Raw genomic sequence first — 25,164 nt, forward strand, 5'->3', positions numbered from 1 at the left:
ATATTTCTTGTATCTTGTATCTTCTTCAATAAATGTCTCTATTTTTCATGGTACATGGCTGGATACCTTCTGGACAGACCTCATATATATCAGCTTGGAGTTTTACACACATATGGGATCATAGTGAGTTAGTACAAATATGTCTGCCTCACTCTCAATGACTTCATAGCATTCTATAATATGAAATATGCCATATTTTTTTCAGTTGCTTCATTAATAAATATGTAGGCAATTTTCACATTTTCACTATTACTAGCAGCACTGCATGAGCATCCTTGCACATGCATATTTATGTGCATGTGTGTTTCACCAGAAGCAGGCATTCGAGGTGCAGGTTGATGCAGGCTAATGTTATTGTTGAGATTGTTAAAGGAAATTCATGAGAGGATCTGTTTACCTCTAGAACCACTAGAAATTACAAAGGCCAATGAAACATGAGTGCAAGTGTGTTCTTGCTTCCAAACTGATTCTGAATGTGTTCCATTCCTCAGCCCCTAATACATGTGTATTTTTGGTGAGAACTAGAAATATTAATACTATTTACCACAGTAGTAAGCATAGGGAATTCAAAGGTGCATAGTTCAGTGCCTGTCTGCCCTGGCTGGTTTGGCTCAGTGGATTGAGCGTCGGCCTGCGAGCTAAGTGTTGCTGGTTCGATCTTCCAGTCAGGGCACATCAGAGAAGGAAAACTCTGACTCCAAAAAACCTCCGCTGCCTTGCGGCATACCTCTTCAGGGGAAAGGCTAAGGGAGTAAACCCCGACAGAAAATCCGGAGCCGGAGTCCCTAAGGCGATTTGACGTTGTAGTCAACACCGGCAACTCCTGCGGCGCACCTGAAGCCAAGCTGTATTGACTCCGTCTTTCCCTTGGACCCTTCAGCTGCGAAGAGAGGGGGGGTCTGCTGCATGGGCAACAGCAGACCCTCCATATCACCCTGCCCAGGCTCTGTAGCTTCAGCTTCGCTGGAGAGGACACTCCAGCGTCATCGCAAGATGTCGATTCAACACGGGAGGAGACAGATACCGTGTCACTCCCGAGTCGGACTGCACAGCCATTCTCGGCGGTGCAGATAGACTCTTAAGAAGCTACACCATCGTCTCTCGAGACGGACGGCTGCCAACGACGAGTTCAGTGCCTGCCACTCAATAAATGTTAGCTATTGTTGCTTTGGTGTGAAGTTTTAAAAGGAGGACAGTATTTTGTTGAGTGAAACATACACATATACCAAAGGTTAAAAACATTTAGCAAAATGACAATCACCAAATTTAGAATGGTGAGTTCCTCTGTGGTGTAGGGAAGGGAAGGAAATTAGGGAAGAGAAGGGAAGTGTTTCAACTACATTTATCGTCGTCGTCGGCAGCCGTCCGTCTCGAGAGACGATGGTGTAGCTTCTTAAGAGTCTATCTGCACCGCCGAGAATGGCTGTGCAGTCCGACTCGGGAGTGACATCGTATCTGTCTCCTCCCGTGTTGAATCGACATCTTGCGATGACGCTGGAGTGTCCTCTCCAGTGAAGCTGAAGCTACAGAGCCTGGGCAGGGTGATATGGAGGGTCTGCTGTTGCCCATGCAGCAGACCCCCCCTCTCTTCGCAGCTGAAGGGTCCAAGGGAAAGACAGAGTCAATACAGCTTGGCTTCAGGTGCGCCGCAGGAGTTGCCGGTGTTGACTATAACGTCAAACCGCCTTAGGGACTCCGGCTCCGGATTTTCTGTCGGGGTTTACTCCCTTAGCCTTTCCCCTGAAGAGGTATGCCGCAAGGCAGCGGAGGTTTTTTGGAGTCAGAGTTTTCCTTCTCTGATGTACCCTGACTGGAAGATCGAACCAGCGACACTTAGCTCGCAGGCCGACGCTCAATCCACTGAGCTAAACCAGCCAGGGCCAAACTACATTTATAATAACTGTTAAATTGAGCAGTCACCACATGCTTTTCTTAGGTTGGTGCGTATGTATGAAATATTTTATTTTGAACACTTCAAAAATATTAAACAACATGGGAGTGGGATCGTATTCCTGTGGACACCAAGGATCCACCCTGATTAGTTCTGTGTAATTTGGGGATGGAGGCGCAGAAGATACAGAAGGCTGGACGCTGGAGCCACCCAAACTGCCTGGCTCCTTTACGGCAGTCAGATCTCGGGTCCAAAGCCCTTCCTCAGGGAAACCTTCCTTGACACCCATTTTAAAGCAGCACACCCCTATCCACTCTGTAACACACTGAACTATTATTTTATTGCAATGGGCTGTCCTAGTATTCGTCGGCAGCCGTCCGTCTCGAGAGACGATGGTGTAGCTTCTTAAGAGTCCATCTGCACCGCCGAGAATGGTTGTGCAGTCCGACTCGGGAGTGACACGGTATCTGTCTCCTCTCGTGTTGAATCGACATCTTGTGATGACGCTGAAGCTACAGAGCCTGGGCAGGGTGATATGGAGGGTCTGCTGTTGCCCATGCAGCAGACCCCCCCTCTCTTCGCAGCTGAAGGGTCCAAGGGAAAGACGGAGTCAATACAGCTTGGCTTCAGGTGCGCCGCAGGAGTTGCCGGTGTTGACTACAACGTCAAACCGCCTTAGGGACTCCGGCTCCGGATTTTCTGTCAGGGTTTACTCCCTTAGCCTTTCTCCTGAAGAAGTATGCCGCAAGGCAGCGGAGGTTTTTTTTTTTTTTTGGAGTCAGAGTTTTCCTTCTCTGATGTACCCTGACTGGAAGATCGAACCAGCGACACTTAGCTCGCAGGCCGACGCTCAATCCACTGAGCTAAACCAGCCAGGGCTTTGTCCTAGTATTACTTGTTCGGTAATCGTCCGTCTCTCCCCACTGGAATGCTCTGTCTTGTCAACACTATATTTCCAAAGCCATTTTAAGTCCTCAATTGTTTTTGGTTTGGGGTTGGATGATGGATGGACGGATGAGTGAATGATGGAGACCCTCCGTCCTCAGGACACCTCTTTTTAGCGGACTGAAGTGCACAGGTAGAATGAGGAAAGCCTGAAGGGAGATCGGAGTGGGTTGAAGAGAAGGAGGATGAAAATCTGGATTAGAGAAATGGGGGGAAGCTGCGGAGCTAAGGGAGGTTTCTGACCGAGAAAACCCGAGGGCTGAAGGTAAACGGAAGAGCTGGGAGGAAGTCCCGGCAAGCGGGGCAGGGGCGGAGCCTCTAGGGCTGGGGCGGGCCTGGGCGCGGGAGGTGGGGCTGCAGCCTGCGGGTGGGGCCCGCTGGTAGGCGGGCTCCGGGGGAGGGGGCGGAGCCTGTGAGCGGGGCGTCGGGAGAGGCGCGCTGCGGCGGCGGAGCCTCTAGGGCTGGGGCGGGCCTGGGCGCAGGAGGTGGGGCTGCAGCCTGCGGGTGGGGCCCGCTGGTAGGCGGGCTCCGGGGGAGGGGGCGGAGCCTGTGCGCGGGGCGTCGGGAGAGGCGCGCTGCAGCGGCGGCGGCTGCGAAGATGGCTGCGGCCGAGGTGGTGGACACCCAGCTGATGCTCGGAGTCGGGCTGATTGGTGAGGACGCAGGCGCCCTGCGCCGCAGGCCCGCACCCAGCTCCGCCTCCGCCGGGGCCCGGGGCGGCCCCTGCTCCCGCTGCCTGCGGAGGGGAGGGCGCGACCCCTTCCCCGTTGGGCCTGGGCGGGGGGCTGCGCGGCCCGGCCTCCTCGGCGCGGGGGTACGACCTGCGGCCCTGGGCCCTTCCGCCCGCGGCCTCGCGGGGCGCTCGCCGGGGTCGGGCGGCGGGGCGGAGGGACCCCTCGGGCTTCCTAGGTCCACCTAGGGGAGCTCCTCCTGGACGCCCCGGGTCGCAGACGAGACCGGGCGTGGAATGGAAGGTGGCCGAGTTCCCGCAGCTGCGAAGGGGCCGCTGCTCAGGCAGAACTCTGGCCGGGCCGAGCGCTGCTCTCGGGCGCGGCGGCGGGGAGGGAGCAGGGCCGGGGCCCCTCGGAGGGTGGGGGACCAGGTTTGACTGCCGCCCGGCGCCCGACTAGTCTGGATCATGTCATTGAGCGGTTCGAGAGGCGGCGGCCCGCCGTACCGGCCCCGGGTGCTGCGCATCATGCGTGGATTATCCCCGTTAAACTCCGCTCTGCTCCAGGCTGTGTGGGTAACGTCTGATGCCCGCTTTACCGAGGAGCAGCTGGAGGCCCAGGGTGCCATTTGTGCGCCGACGCACGCTGCCAAGTGGCGGGGCCAGGACTGGGGACCCTTGCAGTCTGTCCCCGGAGCCCAGACTCCGGCCGGTGGAGGACGCCTGCATCATAGCCTAGAGCACGTGCACGTAGCACGGGTGTCTCCTTAGTCACACTGGGTGCGATCCCGTTGGTTTGAGGAATTAACGGATGAGGAAGTACGTTGGGACCTTTGGGCAGCCCAGGACGTGTGTCTGAGCCGCATGCAGTGTTTCAGGGTTGGGTGTTTCAAGGAACCATTCATTCGATTGGCGACAGAGCACGGGGTGGCTTGAAGGAACGTCTGTCGGTTCCCTGCCTGCCATTGCCCTTTGAAAAAGCGTTCTGTTGAGATTTTTACAAACCCCTGAACACTGTATTCCTAGTGTACAAGAACATTGCTTGGGTTACGAAAAACCGGCGAAATGTGCTGATTACTTTTCAGTGTCTCAGTGAGTGCATTTATGTGGGAATGGCTCTGTATACCCATTTTCTTAAATCATTTTTTATTTTTCAGTTACTGTTGGCATATCATATATTAGTTTCAGGTGTATACCCCATTGATTACACATTCTACAGCTTACTAAGTGATCATCCTGATAAATCTCGGACCCATCAGAACCTTTCTAATGTGATTTTAAAACTGCTTCAAAGCAAAGCCTATGTAACTTGGGCGTCTTAAGTCCTGCCTGAAGTACTGCAGAAAGAAGGCCGAGTGACTTCTGAAATAAGGCTGTGACTTTATTTGGTAACAGGGAAGAAAAAGATGACTTAGAATTCTTTTCAGTTCCGCAGGATTTTTATTTTTCATGTTGATTTGCTTCAAAATAAGTGGAGGAGAAACACTTGTCCCCCTTATGCAGCAAGGAGGGCCAGATGTTGCGAATTGCTGAAGCTGGGTTATGGAGATGGGGAATTTTTTATTCTCTCTGCTTCTTTATACACTTGACATGTTCCATAATAAGCTTTTTCAGTCTATAGATCAAAATCTAGATTCTTACTGCTATTTGTGCAATAACTGTTTCTCTAAAACTTAGGCTATTTTTGCTTGGAGTTTTTATTATTAGTAGATTGCTTCTGTTTTGTTATTGAAGTATTTATTTTGGTAATGAAACTACATATGTGACTCTATAACCTTTATTATTATTACTAAAATTTTAGCCCTGACTGGTGTGGCTCAGTGTGTTGAGCGCCGGTCTGTGAACCAAAAGGTAACCAGTTTGATTCCCAGTCAGGGCACATGTCTGGGTTGCAGGCCATGTCCCTAGTTGGAGGCATTAGAGAGGCAACTGATTGATGTATCTCTCGTAGATCGATGTTCCTCTCCCTCTCTTTCTCCTTCCCTCTCCCTCTCTAAAAATAAATAAAATCTTTTAAAAAAGACATATAATTTAAAAAATTTTTTTTAAATATAGAATTTGCACAGTCAGTATGTAACATGATTTTCTCAGGTGGCCTAAAATTCAAGGTCAGGAAAACTAGGTTATGTAAACAGTAGAGCTAGGTGGGAATTAAGGGGTCTCACATACTCTGGGTTGCTTTGTAAAATGGGATGTTAAAAGTGATTCCGCTAAGTGCTTCTGAGTAACCAATCAATTCACTCCCTTGCTGCTGTTTGACATTCTCACAGTGACCATCTTTCCACCGTAGAAAAGGACACAAATGGAGAAGTTCTGTGGGTGTGGTGTTATCCTTCCACGACAGCTACTTTAAGGGATCTGCTGCTGAGAAAATGCTGCCTTACGGATGAAAACAGACTCCTCCATCCCTTCGTCTTTGGTCAGTACAGAAGAACATGGTTCTATGTCACAACCGTTGAAGTTCCAGACGCTTCAGTTTTGAAAAAGGTATGATGACTGCAGAAAGGTCAAAAAATCAAAACTATTTCAAGTAATGTAAGATTACTTCAGTAATAACCCTTAGCTTTAGGTTTTATTCATAATTCACTTTGAAAAAACATTAAATATGATTTTCATTGGAAATGTTCTCTTCCATGGTTCACTCTTATTCATCCTAATGATACTTGTTGGTGTGTATTACACCTGTGCTTGGTGTGGTGACACCTTTTTCAGGTTATACTTGGGTGGAGTAGAGCCGTAGAAGTAGTTTTCAAGTAATGACTGATTAGAAGTGTGAAGAAGTATTTTTTTCCATCATTAAGAACTTTTAGAAGATATCATTGTCCTTGACATAGTTAAGAAAACTTTTTTATTCACTTGTGGATAGTAAGGCCATACTAAGACTGGGAGGGATAATTGAAGAAATTCGTGTATTAAGTTTTCTGTTGTGTCATTTGACATGGGCAGGATCATTATGACATGTTGGAAACCACTAAGTGGTCATTGTGAGCTTTCCAATTCCAAACAGCCGGCAGGATTTTTCAAATAAAGAATATTGGGGAGTAGTACCATGCTCCTGAATGGGGGCTTCTTTGACTTTTTCTGGGATAATTTTACACCCAATATCCAGACTGTATGAAGCATATCCAAGATACCAGTTTAAATGTAAGGAATTATATTTAAAAAAACAGGAAGGCAACAATTTAGAAACTGTTAGAGGTTTAAGACAAAATTAGAAAATTAAATTTGCAAAAAGGTGGTTTTCCATGTGTTATAAAATCTTTCATTTATGTTCATTAAGTTTTTGCTGAAAAGTCTTGATGTATCGTCAGGTAGAGTTGCTATGCTTTACACTACGGACTGCCGAATTATAGCAGCAGCGGTTTCAAGTCTGTTTTTCAGATTTGAAAAATAGCAAGATTTTAGATTTTACACTTCAAAATACGATTTTTTTAAATGTATTTTAAATGCTTTGCTTTTATAGAGTTCTAAATTGTGTCTCATTAATGGGAATAGTAGGTATATGATTAGCAGAAATTTATTTTTGTAATAATAGAGGCATATAAATAAGCGAAGCTTATTACAACAGCGCCCTTTAGATTAATAGCAACCTACAGAGAATGAGCTGTTTCAGGAACTATAATTTTTACTGAGATGTATTTTTCTTGTTTTCCATCCTTCTGTTTCTTTGATGAAAAATAGTTGCTAAATTGGTGGTCTGATATAGCATTTCTAGTTCTGCTTTGATGAGGTTAAGGGATTTTAAATAAAAATTCACATTTTTTATATTTGAAATGTTTTGTTTTTGAAAAAACAAAGTATTACATTCTTTTGTAGGCTATGCAATATATGTATAGTTTTATAAAACTTTACATATGTATGGATATACATATAAAAGTATAAAGAAACGGTTGAGGACTTTGTTATAGTTTGGTCTTTTTCTTTTAATGCTGGTATGTCTTGTACAAGAGGTTTGTTAGAATAGAGTAATAAAAATTAATCTATTCAAGAGTCTTTAAAAAGTGTACCTTTTTTTGTTTCTTTTGGACAGGTGACTCATTTTTCTATTGTTCTGACCGCCAAAGATTTTAACCCAGAGAAATATGCCGCCTTCACTAGGATATTGTGTAGGTCTGTATGAAAACTGTATTAAATGCTAATATACAAAAATGAAGATCTTAGTAGTTACAGAGCAGCTTTCTACACTGAGGAAGCAGATTCCAGCCTTTTGTTTCGCCAGCTTAACCTTTACTGGCCCCTCAAAGACTATTTGATAAAGAGGAACTTTCTCTTCTGCTTCAGTGATATTGCTCCTCTTATTTGGAAAAATGCAAGAGGGGAAGAGAAAAAGCAGTTTTGCACAACTGTTGTAGTTCCTGGGTGTTTCGAGTCACGTGCCATTTTTGGTCTGCTCCTCCTCATTTCCAACCTAGAACTTTGCTGAGCAGACTGGATAAGTTAAGTGCTTTATGAAGTGGTAAGCTGCTTCGTATGTGTCAGAGTCTGTGTGGGAGTCATCTGGGGGTGGGGGGAGTTAATGAGCATTTTGAATTATACTGAAAGCACAGGAAAGCATTCCTTAGCTGGAATACTAAGAAACTAAAAAACTGATTAATTGGTTAATTGTGATTCAAGTAGACCCCTTTAGTTTCATCCTAGCTGTTGAAAAAATTTATCTAAAGTGACACCAGTGTGCTTTCTTGCCTTGTTAAGTGAATCTGAGGGACTTCATGAAATCTTGCTTATGTGTGAGGAATAGTGGCTTCTTCTATAATGAAGACTTTTTGCAGGGTCTTAGTTTTTTGTTTTTTGTTTTTTAAATATTGTCACTAGATAGACTTAAAAGTCTAGGTATTAGGTATTACTCTCAGTCCTCGGGCTCACACCCAGTCAGTAGTTCGGGGGGATGTAGATGGGGGGAATTTTGTTTTCCCCATTTATAAGCCCAATAAATGGTTTGCTTTTTGCCACTTTTATGTGTATACATAACACACGGCATAGAATAGAAATACCTTCTCATTACCTATGGGTTTCAGTTAGGTTGTATTTGACAATGAAGTTGCCCTGCTTCTGCAGGCAGTTATGATAAGAAAGACCTCTTGCTGTCATAAGATAAAGTCCAGGAATATGGCTCACTGTGGGATATAAACATTTGTCTGTTAATACGGTACTGACACAAAGAGAGATTTTTTTTAATCGTTTTTTGTTTTTTTAAATTCTGATGCATACAGTGTAACTACAATAACTTTTTTTTTAAGCTAAACTATGTATTTTGGTTTTTTATTTAATTTTAATTTTATTTTATTTATCTGTTTTTAGAGAGAGGGGAAAGGAGAAAGAGAGGGAGAGAAACATCAGTGTGCGGTTGCCTCTCACTCACGCCCCTAACTGGGGATCTGGCATGCAACCTAGTCATGTGCCCTGACTGGGAATCGAACCAGCGTCACTTGGTTCACAGGCAAAGAGAGATTATTGTTGCTAGAAGAATCATTGTCCGGAAGCTGTAAACTAAAAACATTGCAAAGGTGGTTTTGAACAAACACTGGATGCCTATTTCATTTGATTGAGTCAGGATTAGGTTAAATTAACTGGATTCACTGTGAAATGTTCTGGGGCTCGGAAGGCAAGGTTGGTTTAGACCACACCTCCTGGCTGGGAGGAAGCCTAAAGCGTTTCTCAGCTTCTGTGGTGCCGTGGACTTGGAACATTCTGGATTCTCTTCTGCCGCAGCGCAAGGGAAGTGAAGACTCAGCTATTTCCAGCCGCCGCCTCGGCCTCCTACCCCTTCGTGTGCTCTGGTGCTTGCCCTTCCATGTGTACACACGTGTACTCGGGTACATGCACACATGTGTGCGCACACACTTTCTCCCCATGAACACATGTCTGCATGCATGTGTGTATAGACAAGCACTTTTTAAATAATTTTTAATTTTTCAGTTATATACAATATTAGTTTCAGGCGTACACCATAGTGATTAAACAGACATTTTTTGGGTAATGGCGAGGTTACTGTGGACATGCTCCCTTCCATTTTTGATGAGAGAAGCAGGTAGGCATTCCCTCCACAGCATCTGCTCCCAGAGCAGTAGAGGCCCGATGGGGGTCGTGGGGGTCATTCCCTATAAGGGATGGAGGTCAGCTGCCGTGACCCCCTTCCTCTCTGGTCCCTCAGTGAGTGGCCCAGGTTGAGAACACTTGGAGTCAGTTGTCCAGGCCAGGTGTGACAGCTTGTGGGCGACCATCTGAATCCGCTCCTCTGGGTTGTGCTTCGTGGTTTTCCTAGGGCGTAGAGTTGGGGGATTCCTCCCTCTGTCCATCTCTCATGGCCCACAGCTGTCACGTGGGAAAGCATCTCGTCCCACTACCTTTCTTACATTTCTCTCTCCGTTACTGTATGTTGTTTCTTTTATCAATGTAATGGTGTGTTTTTTGTTTTTGTTTTTGTATTTTTTTGGTGGTGAATATATAAGCACATAGTTTAAATATATACAGACAGTATAGAAGGGTAAACAGTGAAAACCAAATCCCTTCCCCTATTCCCTGCCGCCAGTTGCTCCTCCCGACCCCCAACCCCAAGGCAGCTCCTGGGCCTGTGTTCTTTATGTCCAATGGGAGATCTTCCCTCCGTATGTAAGCGTGTGGACGAGGTCATGAGCCTGACTTTATTTTACATGTATATGAGCGTCCCATAGCCATTGCTCTCTGCCTTCTTTCCCAATTTGTGCATTGAGAACACTGAGGGTTGACAAAATTTGGTAAGCAGTTAAAACACTTTTTTTTTTCATTATCTTAATGAAACAATATACAATATGTATCATTTTCAAGTGCTCTATCTTAAACAGTGATTTTATTTTCTTTCCAATTTTCTATCCCTTCAGCTGCTGAAAGGCCCAACAAGATCCAGTCCTGCTTTCCAAGCAGAATTCAGATTTAGTTACTCATAGGACGAGGATTCGGGGGCGGGAGATTGATTTCACATGCGAGCTATAAATGGAGCCCGTTTCCTGTCAGCGCTTTCTGGACATTTTTAACTTGATGAGTGTATCTAGTGTGCATTTGTCCCCAGAAGCTTAAAGGAGTTGGATTTCTTAATGATATAAATATAGTTATTTCTGGGAACTCTGATAATAAATATAGGTTCTACAACTAATTACTGCTTTCTCTGTGAACAATGCATAAACATCCTTTCTTATCAAAGGAAACCCCAGCAATAAAACAGAGTTGTGATGGCTCAGAACCCCAGCTGTGCATGTAGTGTGCAAAAAGACAGAAGTGTGCAGTGCTCTTGAGAATACTGGGGCCTCTGTACGTCCATAGTTCGTTTTCCTGCCTGAGTGGCCTATAGCAGGCTTTCCCAGGTATAAAGAGAGAGCCAGCTTCAAAGAATTGTCAAAGGTCTCTCAAGCATTTGTTTGTTTTTTTAATACAGTTTCAAATTAAATTTTAAAATTATCATGTCATGAAAAAAGTCAGGCATTCAGAAGTGTATTAGCAAGTTGGCTTCAGTTCTTTAGAAAGTACCCATGCCTAGCCTTGGTGCATTTCTCCACGTGGTTCATGCGAAATAAAAACATGATTGCTTTTTGTCCTTTCTTGCAGAATATACCTGAAGCACGGGAGCCCTGTTAAAATGATGGAGAGTTATATTGCAGTTCTCACGAAGGGGCTATGCCAGAGTGAAGAAAATGGCTCCTTCCTCAGCAAGGACTTTGATGCCCGAAAGGCATACCTTGCAGGCTCTATCAAAGGTAAAAAAGAAGAAGAGGAGGAAGAAGAAACAAAAACCAGTCCCAGGTTATTTTATCCCAACAACAACAAAATCCCGAAGCCAAGGACAATCTCTCAGTAGACTCCAGTTTTCCATCTTTCACATATATCATCTACATGATACTTAATTTTTTCTGCAGGAGAGTTCTTCAACTTCTCCATTTTCTTATTTGATTAGAATTCTGTCCTAGGAAAGCACATTTTTGTGGTGTTCCTTTCCAAAAGACTCTACCTTTAAATATAGACATGTTCTTTCGCCAGTGAGCTGCATTTCATGGCTTCGGGTCTCCACTGACTTCCATAGTTTTCTTTCCTTAGATCATGGCCGTTAACTCTTCTATCTGGAGAGCTCAAGCCCCTGACCCAGGCTCCTAGTCCAGCTCCCCGCCTTTTTCTCCTACCTGGAAAATCCAAAATGGCAGACACAGGGCGAAGCCACAGACTTCAGGGTCCTTAACGAAGGGAGCAGAGGGGACGCCAGGGACAGTGCCAGCCTTTGCCCTTGTCCTCCCACAGCGCCTGTCTTCACTGTTGATGCTGCTGTTCTGTGGTCTCCAAGCATCTCTGTGGAGGTGTTAGGTGTTGGCCAGCTATCGCAGAAGGACCTAAGTTATGACGTGTATGTGTGTGTGTGTGGGGGGGGGGGTGTCAGTGAACAATTTTTTTCAATTTTTTCCATTTAAGTTTTTATGCCACAGAAAGGTGCTGGTTCCCTTCATAGCATATACTCCACTTTTTTGTGAGTCTGGCATTGTGCATCCAGCTTAAAGAGCCTTGGGGGCCAGGTGTGGGCAGCTCTGACTCCCATCCTGGGGAGCAGATGTTTCCACCAGATAAGATGCTTCTGTCCTTACAGCATTTACCTAAATGTATCCTTTGTGTTGAACATAATTTTACATTCATATGACAAGAATTTTTTCCAGTAAAATCTTTATTTCCTTCTGTAACATTTATTTTGGTAACATTATAATTTCATTTGTTTTAAGATATTGTATCTCAGTTTGGAATGGAAACTATTATCTTACACACAGCGCTGATGCTCAAGAAAAGAATTGTCGTCTATCACCCCAAAATAGAGGCTGTCCAGGAATTTACCAGGTATCCTCTCTGATCATTAAAAAGCGTAAACTTCGTTGGCAGCCAGTTTGGGGCACTTGATGTTACTGTATGCTCTGTTCTGTAGCATATTTGGTAAAAATGAAATGTGTTAGGCTGGGGGTGAAGTGCCATTTTGGTCCAATGGTCCGATTTATTTATTTATTACTATTTTTAATTTACACTTTTTTGAAAAATTTTACTTTTTTATATTTTATTTTAGAGAGAGGTGGGATGGGAGGGAGAGAGGGAAAGAAACATTGATTGGTTGCCCTGCCTTCCATATGTGCCTCGACCTGGGAATTCAGTTGAAGCCCAGGCATGTGCCCCCGCCAGGAATTAAACTGGCGACTTTCGGTTTGTCAGTGGGATGCCCAACCAACTGAGCCACACCGGCCAGGGCTCATGGTCCAGTTTCGGTTTAGCAATTCAAGGTCACTGAATTTGGACAGATTCTTCTTTAAATTTAGAAATACGCATATTTTAGAGCAAGAAATATTTTAGGCTTGTAGCCCATATGGTTTCTGTCCCAACTACTCAACTGTCCTGGGCAGCATAAAAGCAGCTGTTGGTAAGTGAATGAGCATGGCCGTGTTCCAATAAAACTTTATGTGTAAAGACAGGCAGCGTCTCGTGGGTCATAGGTTCCTGTTTTACCACAGACTCTTCTTTTCTTTTTAAGATTTTATTTATTTATTTTTAGAGAGAGGGGAAGGGAGGGAGAGAAACATCTATCTGTTGCCTCCTGCATGTGCCCCACAAAACAGGCATGTGCCCTGTCCGGGAACTGAACCGGCGACCTTTCACTTTACAAGATGATACTCAACCCCCTGAGCCACTCTGGTTATGGCTTCTCTTATTTTTATAATAAATATGTATTTTTTGTTCTTTAAAAATTTTTTTCTTCCCCTAATCTAACTTGTTTTTACATTCTTTTTTAAATCAGGGAGAACTAGCCTTTATGCTGTGTTTACTGTATAGCAGGCATTGTACAAGATACCTTAAATTTACTTACGATGAGACCTTTGCAAGTATTATTACCCTGTATTATTGATGAGAAATTTGAGACTCAGAGAGACTGAATGGTCAGATAAAGGAAAGAAGAAAGGCTTCATAGTCAGAAAGACCTGGATTAAAATATTGAGGCCCTGACCAGTGTGGCTCAGTTGGTTGGGCGTAATTTTGCAAAGTGAAGGGTTGCCAGTTTAATTCCTGGTCAGGGCACATGCCTGGGTTGCAGGTTTGGTCCCTGTTGGGGTGTGCATGATAGGCAACCAATTGATATTTCTCTGTTATATCACTGTGTCTCTCTCCTCCTTCCTCCCATCCCTTCTCTCGAAAAATCAATAAATAAAAAAATTTTTTTTTTTAATCCTGGGAAGGCAGTGTATTCACTCTATGACCACATAAAGCATACTAATATTTCCAAGCCTCAGTCTTTTTATCTGTAAAATGAAGATAATACCAACCTCATAAGCTTATTTTTAGAACTGAAAATAATTTGTGTAAAGTTCTAAGCAGGTACCTTGCCCATAGTGTGCGCTTTAGGAATAATTATTGTCATGATAACAGTTGCCTCAGATCTTAAATGAAAGGGCCAGAATTTTTACCCTGCTGACTCTGAATCCAAAACCCTGTACTTTTCTACCCCATGATCCTTTTCCTCTACAGTTAGTCTACAAAACTGGGGTGTCCAGAGCTTCTGGGATGTGTAGCAAGGTACCACGGAATTCACAAAACCATCAATAAATACAGTTAATCTTGTAGCCATTTTACTGGAAGTTTTTTTGTTTTCTTGGGTTTTTTTTGAGGAAACCTATTATGTATAAAGCAAACAAAGTGGTTTGCGAGTTTGACTGGAATTAAATATGAAATGAGAGACTTCGAAAAAATTTTTTTGCTTACAGGGCCCTCTTCGGATTGTACCCTCAGGCTCCCTCCCCGTGGCAGTCTGCATAATAGGGCTGTTTGGAGGAAAACCTTAGCAGCGTCTGTCTTTGTCACCATGGAGATCTTTTGAAATTGCACCTCAAGCTTTATGTAGCTAATCTGACACCAAAAGCAGAGTTTCAACATTGCCTTAGTTCATTTGAAGTCTGGAGGTGTTAGCCCTTTGTGGCTGGTTCTCCCTCTGCCTGTGAGAGCCAGTTTCCTCCCCCAGGAGAAGGGGGAGGAGGGCAGCTGAGCCTCTCAGGGGCAGGCCAGCAGCCATCTGAGTTCTCCCTCCGACTCCCCAGGACCCTGCCAGCCTTGGTGTGGCATCGACAGGACTGGACCATCCTGCACTCGTACGTGCACCTCGATGCCGATGAGCTGGAAGCCCTGCAGCTGTGCACAGGTAGACCGTGGGGTCCCAGGCAGGGACTCGGCTTTCAGTGGGGCTGTTGTTTGGTTCTTTGGTTTGGGTTGTTTGTTTTGTGCAGGTTGGTGTGTGTGTGCATTCCTAAGGAGACTACTGGTCGGCTCGTACTTCTTTGGTAAATGGAACCAATTCTTTCCCCTTTTAAAACCTTTAATTTAGAAAAAAGTTGGCTAAAATACATGTAACAAAATTCATCATCTTAATTATTTTAAACATGTAGTTCAGTAGCATTAAGTACATTAATATTTTTATGTGGCATCACCAAAATACAACTTAAAATTTTTTTTTTAATTTATTTTTGAGAGAGGGAGAGAAACATCGATATGTGAAATTCATCGATGGGTTGACTCTTGCATGGCCCCAACCAGGGACCTGGTCCGCAACCCAGGCATGTGCCCTGACCGGGAATCAAACCGGCGACCCTTTGGGTCACAGGCCGGCACTCAGTCCACTGAGCCACACCAGCCAGGGCCAAAATACAACTTATTTTTAACTTGTCAAGTTCTCATCTTAAAGTTTCCTTATTTGTGACTTATTTCTTTATTTGAGATTTAATTATTTTTAGAGAGAAGAAAAGGGAGGGAGATAAAGGGAGAGAAACATCTATCTTCTGTCTCCTATGCGCCCCAACAGGGACCAGGCAGTAACCAGGCATGTGCCCTGACCAGGAATTGAACCGGTGATCTTTAGCTTTGCAAAAAAAAATGATGCCCAACCAACTGAGCCACACAAGTCAGGGCTCAGTGTTTTGTTTTAGAGTTTAATTTGAGTCTTATATTTTTTCTCAAAAAAAAAAAAAAGTTTTAAAATGATGTTTTTATACGTGTATATAATTTTAAATAAAATTCTGGGAATAATTTAATCATACATTGTTACCTATGTTTATAATAATCCTAACTTCGTAGTGCCATAGTTTTTGTTTTAGTTTCTTTAGATTTAAGATTCAAATGCCCTTTATATGTTTATCATCTTTTCTTTTCTTTTTTTAAAGATTTTATTTATTTATTTTTTAGAGAGAAGGGAAATGGGGGAGAAAGAGAGGAGGCAAACATTAATCGGTCACACACACCCCCCAACTGGACACCTGGCCTGTAACCTAGGCATGTGCCCTGATGGGAACTGAACCAGTGACCTTTCAGTTTGCAGGTTGGTGCTCAACCCACTGAGCTACACCAGCCAGGGCCTTTTATGATTTTAAAAGGCCCTTTCATAAAACAATAATGATAGAGGCTTTTGCTGTTGATTTTTAATTATGAAATATTTACTACATATAAAATAGTATGTAATATTTATGCATGTAATAAAAAGTAAAAGGAACACTCATAGGCCCACCAGAGATGAAAAAGTAGAATGTTGTCAGTACTTTGAAGCGCCCATGGCCCCTCCCATCTCATTTCGCCATTTTTTCTCGCTCCCTTCCTCTGGCCTCTTACTCAGACACCTGTCTCTAAGCAACATTCCGTTTAGTTTACTCAACTAACTCTACATGCGTGGACTCATGATGGATGAGTTCTTCTGTGGCCTGTTCTTTTGCGTAACATTTAATATTTTAGTGGGATTCATCCATGTTCCTGTGGATATCTGTAGTCCCATTCTTTCCATCGCTCTATCGTATCCCATTAAGTGATATGCCATACTTTATTCAGTTGGACTTTTCTCTTTATTTACTGTTAAAACAGAGCTTCTATGAGCATTCATATTATCTGTCTCTTGAGGCACATATGCAAGACTTTCTTTGGCTTACACACTGGGGAGGAGGCTTTCTGAGTCACAAGGTTTGCAGTGTGGGAGAGGCCCCATTACTCCGTGTCCTTAATAGCACTTGGTTATTGTCAGACTTTAAAGGGTTTGTCAACTTGGTGGCTGTGTGGTGCAATTCCATTGTATTTCCCTAATTCCTAACGAGGTTAAGCATATTTTAGGTTTTTGCCATTTCTGATTCCTCTTCTGCAGAATAATCGTCTTTTACCCGTTTTTTCATTGTTTGTTGGTTTTTAATTGATTTTTCTTTACTCAGGATATGGACCCATTGTTGGTCATATATGCTTCAAAAACCTCTTATTTGTGAATTATTTTCATTCTCATGGTATCTTTCGAGCATTAAAAATCTTAGTTTTAATGTGTTGGGATTTTCAGGCTTTTATGATTTTCACTTCTTATATTTTGTTTAAGAAAAATCTTGATCCAAAGGGTGGAAAGATATTCTCCTATATTTTCTTGCATGAATTTAAAAGTTTTTTTTCTTCCTCATTTAAGTCTTTAATCTTCTGAGAATTTTTTTTTTTTTTTGGTAGTGTGTGAGTTTGGGAGCTGATTTTTTTTTTTTTTTTTTTTCCTCATTTAAATAGCTGCTTGGTCCAGGAACACTTATTAAATAGTGCAGCCCTTTCCCGGGTAATCAGTAGTAGCATTTATGTGTTTTACCACATTTTCTCACATTGAGGGAGTCTGTGTCTGGGTGCTTGCTCTGTGGTAAGTTTTTCGTTTTGTTGCAGTTGTTTTTTAAATGTCCTCATCTGGTAAAGTAAAGCTTTAGTAATGATACATTAGCCCTCAAAAAAAAAATTTTTTTTTTTTAATTGTACTGCTTTGTGAAATCCAAAAAGTCTGGGAATCATTATCTTAACACCAGTTTCAAAGGTCTGCTAATTCTGGAGTTGCCGCTTATTGTACCAGCTCTGAATTCAGTGAAAGGTGATGCTGTTTCCACCTACTGCCCCTGAGAAACACGGGTGTTTGGCTATGATTTCTTGGAGACAAGGACCTAAAGGGAGAACACCGATCAAGAGCTTCCTTGCTACCTTCTGCCTCGTCTGTCATTTTTGCCCCCAAAAGCAACAACTGAAAAGTACATGCTTTTCCTTCAGTCTCCTTCCTTGACACTGAAGTCTGGCTTTGGGACCTTCTGAGTTGTGTGAGTTTCTTCAGGCAGTTGACAGTAAAGTAGTCTTAATGAATGCCACGGGCACAGCCAATGTACCCTGAATAAGTAACGCAGTGAAAAAGAGCTTTTAGACTCAGTTCTCCTTTGATATGTTCAGAATATGATTTCTCCGTACTCCAGTAATGTTGCTCGTCTCTGCAACGCAGGGTACATCGCCGGGTTTGTAGACTTGGAGGTGAGCAACAGAGCAGACCTCTACGACGTGTTTGTGAACCTGGCAGACAGCGAGATTACCATTGCTCCGCCTGCAAAAGGTTAGTTCTCTGTTCTGTTCTGTTCTGTTGTTCACACGAGACGTGAGCCATGCGATTGTAAGTCTTTTTTAGGCTGATTCTCTAGGACCATATTTGAGGGCCGTCTTAACCTGCTATGCTGAAGCAAGAGGGATTTTTTTGTGTGTCTAGCACACAGCAGTTATTCTTACAGGCCTAGCCATGTTAGTAACACATCCTGGCTGCCTCTGCTGCACAGTGTGTGTTAATAAGATGGTCTTACTCATTGGTTTCTCCTCCTCCTACTTAAACAAGCTGCGTTAGTATCTATCGCTGCATAACAGCTCACTTCTAAACAGTGATTCAAAGTTTTGGGGGGTCAGGAATTCAGGATGACTTAGCTGGGAGGTGTTGGCTCGGGGTCTGTCCTGAGGCTTCAGTCAGCCGAGTGCCAGGGCTGCAGTTATCGGAAGGCCCCAGTGGGGCTGGAGACCCCGCTGCCCCGCTGTCCCGTGGGGCTGTTGGCGGAGCCCTCACTGCACAGGCTTCTCCACGGGGCAGCTGTAATGCTCTCATGAGGTGACAGCCGGCTTCCCCAGGAGTGAGGGACCCAAGACCCAGAGGAGACCGCAGTACCCTGGATGGCCTAGTCCCAGAGGTCACATACCATCGCCTCCTCCGTATGCTGTGTGTTAGAAGGAAGTCATTAAGTCCAGTCCCCACGTGAGGGAGAGGAATTAGGCTCCACGTCCTGAAGGAAGCCACACGAGAGCGTGTAGACATTTATCACTACACAGGGGTCGACTGTGACTCCTGAAAGTGGGAATCGCTGAGTGCTGGCTAATTCGGGGCTTTTGTCAGATAGACTCGCCTCATCTAGTAACTCCAAATGAATAGAACTAGAACTGGTTTTCTTTCATTTGTTTTAAAGTGACAAACATAATGTGTGTTCATGGTGAAAAATTCAAAATACGAAATCATCTGCTACCTTTTGTGAAGCAAAAGTGATAGGAAACTAGCTGCTGCACTTCAGTTACTGAGAAGGTGGCCATTTCCTTGCTGCCTGTGGGACGGGCCATCCCAGGTGGCAACGTTCGTGTTTGTGCCTTGGAGTGATGAGCAGAAATTCCTGTTGGTCTCCTTGCTGCAGAAAGTAGCAGTGTATGAGTGGGGGGACCCAAAAAGCCAGAATTCATTTATAAAATGAAGTTGCACATATTGTTACATGTTTAAACTTCAGTCACCCTCAAATTACTCTCTTTGATGCAGCACCCCTTTTGAGACATTTTTTTCTATGGCTCAAAATTATTTTCACCTCTTCCACATCAGAAAAATGCTTCCCTTTGAGGGTTTTTTTCATCAAGGGAACCAAAAATGTCACTCAGGGCAAGATCAGGTGAATAGGGATGGTGGGGCCACGGGGGTCATTGCTGTTTTTGGTCAAAAACTGCTGCACACTTAACATGGTGTGGGCAGGTGTGCTTGTAAGTCAACCGTGATGAAATGGGCAAAAGTGCTGAAAAAGTCTTCAAAATAAATTCACTGAAGCCGAACACAGCCTTTCACAACGCCAGCTGGTACATGCACACAGTGGGTTCCTAGAACACTCACCTAGTGGGGGAAGCCTGTACTACAAAGGGGTCCCCTCATATATAATTAATGCAACTCGGGTTATTTCCTTTGCTCGTTTCTAAGGGCCTTTATATGCTGAATGTTCAGCCAGCTTCTGCAGAGCTAACAGGAAGCACTGCTTTCATAATCTTCCCGCCAGAAAGATAAACTTGAATCCGTAACTGTAAAGTCCGAGACAGGAAGGTCAGGCTCTTGGCTTAAACTCAAAACTTATTTGTAGTCGGAAGCTTTCAGGAGGTGTTGTCTAGAAAAAAAATAAAAATTCTTATCAGGCAGGTGTGAAGGAGGAACTTGGTTCAGTATTGGCGTGTTTTTATTTGAACATGAAGTATACAAAGCATGATTATGCCTTCCTTGCCTCCAGCGTCGCCATGTTTGTGTTTAGCAATAAGACAGAAGTTTGGGGGTTGTCAGTTGCTTTTTGACAATTCCCTCTGTATGATCTTTCAGGCTTTCACATAGATGGCATGGTTATTTTTTTACTATGTGAACTTAGAAATATTTACAATGTATTTTTAATCTCACCAGAGGCCATGACAATGGGCAAACTGCACAAAGAAATTGGGCAGCTAATTGTTCAGTCTGCAGAAGACCCAGAGAAATCTGACAGCCAAGTTATCCAGGTAAGTCTTGACCTGCCGACCTAGCCAGCCCCAAACTAGCATCGTGGGTCCGTGTGCACAGAGCTGCGTGTTGTGTGCTGTGCACATGACAGAGGAAAGTGACTGCGAGAGGCCAGCGGGCACGTGCCCCTGAGTGTCCGCAGATGGACCTGCTGGAGGTGAGCGGCGGGGGCTGCCGTGGCCCCTCAGGTTTTAGACTCAGGACAAGATATATACGGGGGGCTGGTGCTGAAGCCAAGCATTTAGGGTGAGTCCTAAGTGGTCTGGAATGCTTTGGGGACCAGCCAGTGCATTCTCTCCTCCTGGCAGAATTTTCATGGGGAAACAAATTATAAACAGAAGGTTGCTACTGAGCATGGGGACTAGATAGAGTGTCTTAATCTAGCTTTGATGTTTGTGTCGTCTCCAGAACATTAATAATGCAGACCCCTGCCACACTCGGCAGACCCTGGTGTCATACCCTACAGGGCTAGCTCCTCAGGGGGCTCCGTCATCTGATGACAGTGTGCATGCAGACCCTCTCCTCTCCCCTTGCCACACTGGGATGGCAGAGGGTTTTATTTATGCCTCCCGGGGCGGTGATAAAGCCCCTCCTCTGCCCCACCGCCTGCCCACCTCCGCCCCTTCTATCTGCCACCAGTTTGTACTGTGCGTTTCCAGCAGCTTGCTGCTCCTGCGCAGATACACTTCCAGCCTTGCCTCTCTCAGGCCCTGCCTCTTCTAGGTCCGTCTCGGACTCGGGGCCAGGGGCCTAGAAGGGTTGTCTCCCCCTGTCTGCACCCGGGGGGCACCTCTGATGTGAAGGTCCTACTCCCCTGGTTGTACCTAGCTCTTTTCTTCGTGAATCCATTTCTTTACTTAAATAATATGTATTGAGCACTGACTATATGCCAGGCATTGTACTGGGCAGTGCGGTTACAGTGGTGAGCCAAGTCCCTACCCTTACGTCCTATATTTTAGTGCAGTAGATGAATCGGACGTAATGGAAGTGAGAAGACCATTGTGAGCCACAGTAAATGAATGCTGTGACAGAAACTGGGGTTCGTTGAAGGAGAAAATATTAGACTAGGGATCAGACAGCTGAGAAAGTGCCATATGAGCTAGAGGGTGCTGAAGGTGAGGGACCATAGGTTTTGACAGGGACCACCCAGCAGCACTGTTCTTCCCGTTCAGTGCTGGTGGCGCATCCAGCTATGGCCAGGAAGGGTGGGTGGGTCTTGTCCTGAGGACTTAAACGTTGAGACTCTCCTACCATGTGGATCATCATCGCCCATCCACCCTTCCGTCAACATTAGAGTAAGAACACTGATTCTACAACGTTGGTGAGATAGGTGTATTTGAGTTTTGAGTGACGGTGTTTTTCACGGACTAAAAGTGATACACGACGACTCGGTATAATGTATGTTGTCGGGTACAAACATGACTGAGTGGGGTAATGATGTCAGCGGACCAAGGAAAAGACTGGACTTTGGTGTGAGCTCTGGTGCGTCCTCAGTCCTACAAAGGGACGTCAGTCAGCAAAGAGGAATGAAGGCCCTGTGGCCGGTGCTGGGTTTCTTAGCCAGGCAGAGAACTCTGGGAAGAGATGTGTTCTAGAAACAGTAGTGGGGTTCCTAAGTTCCACGCGGACTTCCCATGGACCCAGCAGTTCTACTTCTGGCTATGCAGCAAGAGGAAACGAAAACAGAGACTCGTGTTTGTACACCCCTGTTCCCAGCAGCACCATTAACAATAGCCATTGATGGACGAGTGGGTAAACAAAATGTGTATATATACAGTGGAATATTACTCGGCCTTAAAAAGGAATGAGGTTGTAACTTATGCTGCAGCATGGACGAACCTTGGAAACATGATGCTGAGTGAAATGAGCCAGACCCAAAGGGACTGATACTGTGACTTCACTTATATGAGGTACTCAGAGTAGGCAGATTCATAGAGGCAGAAAGGAGAATGGTGGGTACCAGGGGCTGGGGTTGGGGGGTGGGAGTTATTGTTTAGTGGGATCAGAATTTCAGTTTGGGATGATGAAAAAGCTCAGAATAGAAGTAGTGATGATCACACAACACCATGAATGTACGTAACGCCACCAAATCATATGCATAAAAATGGCAAAAAAAAAATTATATATGACATTGACTTTCCTATTTTGTTTTATTTTTTCTAATTTACAAATAGTCTCATAAACTTTTAAAAATAGCAGGAAGAATTCTATTATAATGCAACAGCTACTCAAATTTTTCTGTGCTAACATACTGCATATTTTCCTGTTCTTCTTAAAGGATATTTCCCTGAAAACAAAAGAAATCTTCGCCAACCTGGCACCATTTTCAGAAGTTTCGGGTGATGGAGAAAAGCGAGTTCTCAACTTGGAGGCACTGAAGCAAAGACGCTTTCCACCAGTGACAGAAAACTTTCTTTACCACCTAGCTGCCGCCGAGCAGATGCTGAAAATCTGACTGGGTGTCTGAGTGTGTGGCTGAGGACAGACCCAGAGCTCTATGACCACGATTATCCATTAACTCTGTAAAGTACTGAGAATAACAAAGGAGATGGTATATTTTAATGATTTATTTGTAAGTATTGAGATTTGACCTGAAAAGCACTGAAACACATACGGAAAACCCTTCTGATTTTCTCTTATCTGATTAGTTCCATGCCCACTAACTACCGGTGTTGGACAAAGTGCTGTAACTGCCACAGATAGGTTATAAAGTGGCCTGAAGCCCTGGGCTAAGAGAGAAAAGCTCTGTCAAGTTCTCATGTAAATCCCAGCAAATCCGATAGCCTGCCTTCCTTACTATAAGTTCCAGTTTGTCTCCTTGTGTACCACAGACTAATGGTTTATTTTCAGAAAGCTGCCTGAAATTTTGCTTTGTATTCTTCTAGGAAGAACTTTAATTCCTCATGAGGAACTCTACTTTCTGAGCCAAACTACTAAGTTTTCTGCAGAACTGTCTAGAAGATCATTCAAAAGACCCTGCAGTTGCACTTTCTTGTAAAAGAAAAAAAAATTTTTTCTTGGCCTTTGAATATTTTGCCTATGAGGGTTTTGCATAGATTTTATACTTGAGTAGACAACTTTAATAATCCGTATTTATACTCAGAGGTAAGCATTTGGCAAACTTAAGCCATCAGTACTCTTCAATAAACCTTGTTGCTAGCAATATTATTTTGAAAACGATAACAGTCCTTATATGGCAGAGTAAAATAAGCAGCCCATTTTGAATATAAATGTCTATGTACCTGAACTAGCAACTCGACATAATTGGTGAGGGAGCATGAGAATTAACTTCCTGCAACGGCCAAAAACCAGAGAATGTCTTCAAATAACTCCAGTAACAGTAACTTGGCCACATACGAAGGTAACTGTTCCTGTTCAGCTGTGTAACCTTTCTCGTAATTGGAGACCTAAAAATTGCAAAATAAGCACAGAGGTCTCCGTTATGTACTTGTTATTTTAGTGTTTGTGTTCATACTAACTAGGAGAGGTTATGTCACAGTCACCACTGTTGTCCTTAGAAGTCTTACCCAGAAAATGTTTGCAAAAATCTTGTCTTTATTGGATCTTTCATTTAGTCTTGGTATAGCCCTTTCCCTCCCTCCGTGGGAAGGGGTGGGCCTGATAGGAGATTTTGTTTACTAAGGCAAACAATTAAAAATTAAATCTGCACTTTATGAAAATGAATACTAACATCTTTTTCTCTCTTGTTTTTGTATTACTGTATTAGCTAATGATCAAAGTTGTTAAAATTACAAATGTATGATGCAGAAATAAAATGGAAATATTTTGATACTCAACAAAGTTTTAGGTAGATGAAAAATTGCGCCCTTTCTCTAATTCTCCCCACTCCAAACAAAAACAAAAACAACACTTAGTCCACTGCAAATGTGCTGGGGAATTATTAAAAGATGGTTTGAAAGTGAAGGAACCTGACCAGTGTGGCTCAGTTGGCTGGGGCGTTGTCCCACAAAGTGAAAGATTACTGGTTCGATTCCCGGTCAGGGCCCTTGCCTGGGTTGTGGTTTGGTCTCTGGTCAGGGTGCATAGGAGAGGCAACCAATCTGTTTCCTCACCCCCACCTAAAAAAGTTAATACATAAAGTCTTAAGAAAGAGAGAAAGTGAAGGCTCCTTTCCTCCACCCTTGGCTCAGCCCCTCCGCTCCCTGCCCTTATCCTCCCTCGCCTTTTCCCAGAGCTGACTATTACTTCCAAGTGTCTTTGGAAAAATGCCCTCACTCTCCACTCCTGTTAGTGGGTAAGCCTTCCCCTGGAGCTTTTGCACATGTTATTTTGTTTTAGGGTAAGCCTGGGGCTATCCTGAACCATCTGATCATTTTTACTAATTTTGTCCTTTTAAGCTGTTGTGAAACCCTTTTTACCATCATTCTGGCCCAGGAAAACTGAAAAGCCAGAGATATTCTTTGATGATTTGGGGCAGGGTGTGTTAGAAACACTCCTCCAGGATGCAAATGTTTGGGTACTTTATGCACTGTTGTGTCCTGCGGCTTCCTTGATATACAAGACACAGTTCCTGCTCTCCAGGGACAATCTACAGGGGCACAGGGTTTGCAAACAGGCCATTGTGCTGTGGTGTGGCAAGTGCTAGGCAGTGCTATGGAAGCACAGGAGAGGCACATGATTCAGCACTGAATCCTGGAAGGCTTCCTGGAGGGAGGGAGTGACGTCCACATCAGACCTAAAGCATAAGCAGGAGTTAGTCCAGAACAAAGTAGGTGTGAAGCCGTTTTGAAGAGCTGGATGTTGCCCCATAGTGAGGAAAGGGAGCAATGAGACGAGTAAGGCAAAGGCTCGCTCTTGCCTGCATGGCAAGGAATTGGAACTTGATCCTGAAGCGCTGAGAAGCCACTGAAGGCTTTTAAGGAGGTGTAGCTTAGAAGAGCTGGCTGGAGCATGGATTGGAGGGAGCCAGACAGAAATAAGACGAGTGACACCAGCAGGGGGTGCTGTTGGACTGAGCTGGGCAGTAGCAGAGTTCTAGAGACGACAGGCTCAGTCTATTGAATAGGAGTCGGGGGAGGGCAG

The 25,164-nt window shown here is 44.2% G+C and overlaps 1 protein-coding gene across 1 annotated transcript; it reads left to right on the forward strand.

Moving 5' to 3' along the window:
* The first annotated feature begins 3,395 nt into the window (after positions 1-3,395).
* Positions 3,396-24,031, forward strand: DENND10 (DENN domain containing 10). Its single transcript, XM_090278679.1, has 9 exons — positions 3,396-3,489; positions 5,797-5,993; positions 7,537-7,616; positions 11,085-11,233; positions 12,239-12,350; positions 14,585-14,685; positions 17,800-17,907; positions 20,026-20,120; positions 22,400-24,031. The coding sequence occupies exons 1-9, from the start codon at positions 3,435-3,437 to the stop codon at positions 22,574-22,576; spliced, it is 1,074 nt and encodes a 357-aa protein (XP_090134805.1). The 5' UTR covers positions 3,396-3,434; the 3' UTR covers positions 22,577-24,031.
* The last annotated feature ends 1,133 nt before the right edge of the window (positions 24,032-25,164 follow it).

This window comes from Furipterus horrens, unplaced genomic scaffold (genome assembly GCF_987537825.1).
Source record: "Furipterus horrens unplaced genomic scaffold, mFurHor1.1.pri manual_scaffold_5, whole genome shotgun sequence".
Lineage (NCBI taxonomy): Eukaryota > Metazoa > Chordata > Mammalia > Chiroptera > Furipteridae > Furipterus > Furipterus horrens.

Coding starts and splice junctions, on each gene's coding strand:
- DENND10 (XM_090278679.1), top strand. CDS start 3,435: ATGGCTGCGGCCGAGGTGGTGGACACCCAGCTGATGCTCGGAGTCGGG. Junction 11,234..12,238: donor CCTTGCAGGCTCTATCAAAG/GTAAAAAAGAAG, acceptor ATTTGTTTTAAG/ATATTGTATCTCAGTTTGGA. Junction 17,908..20,025: donor CATTGCTCCGCCTGCAAAAG/GTTAGTTCTCTG, acceptor TAATCTCACCAG/AGGCCATGACAATGGGCAAA.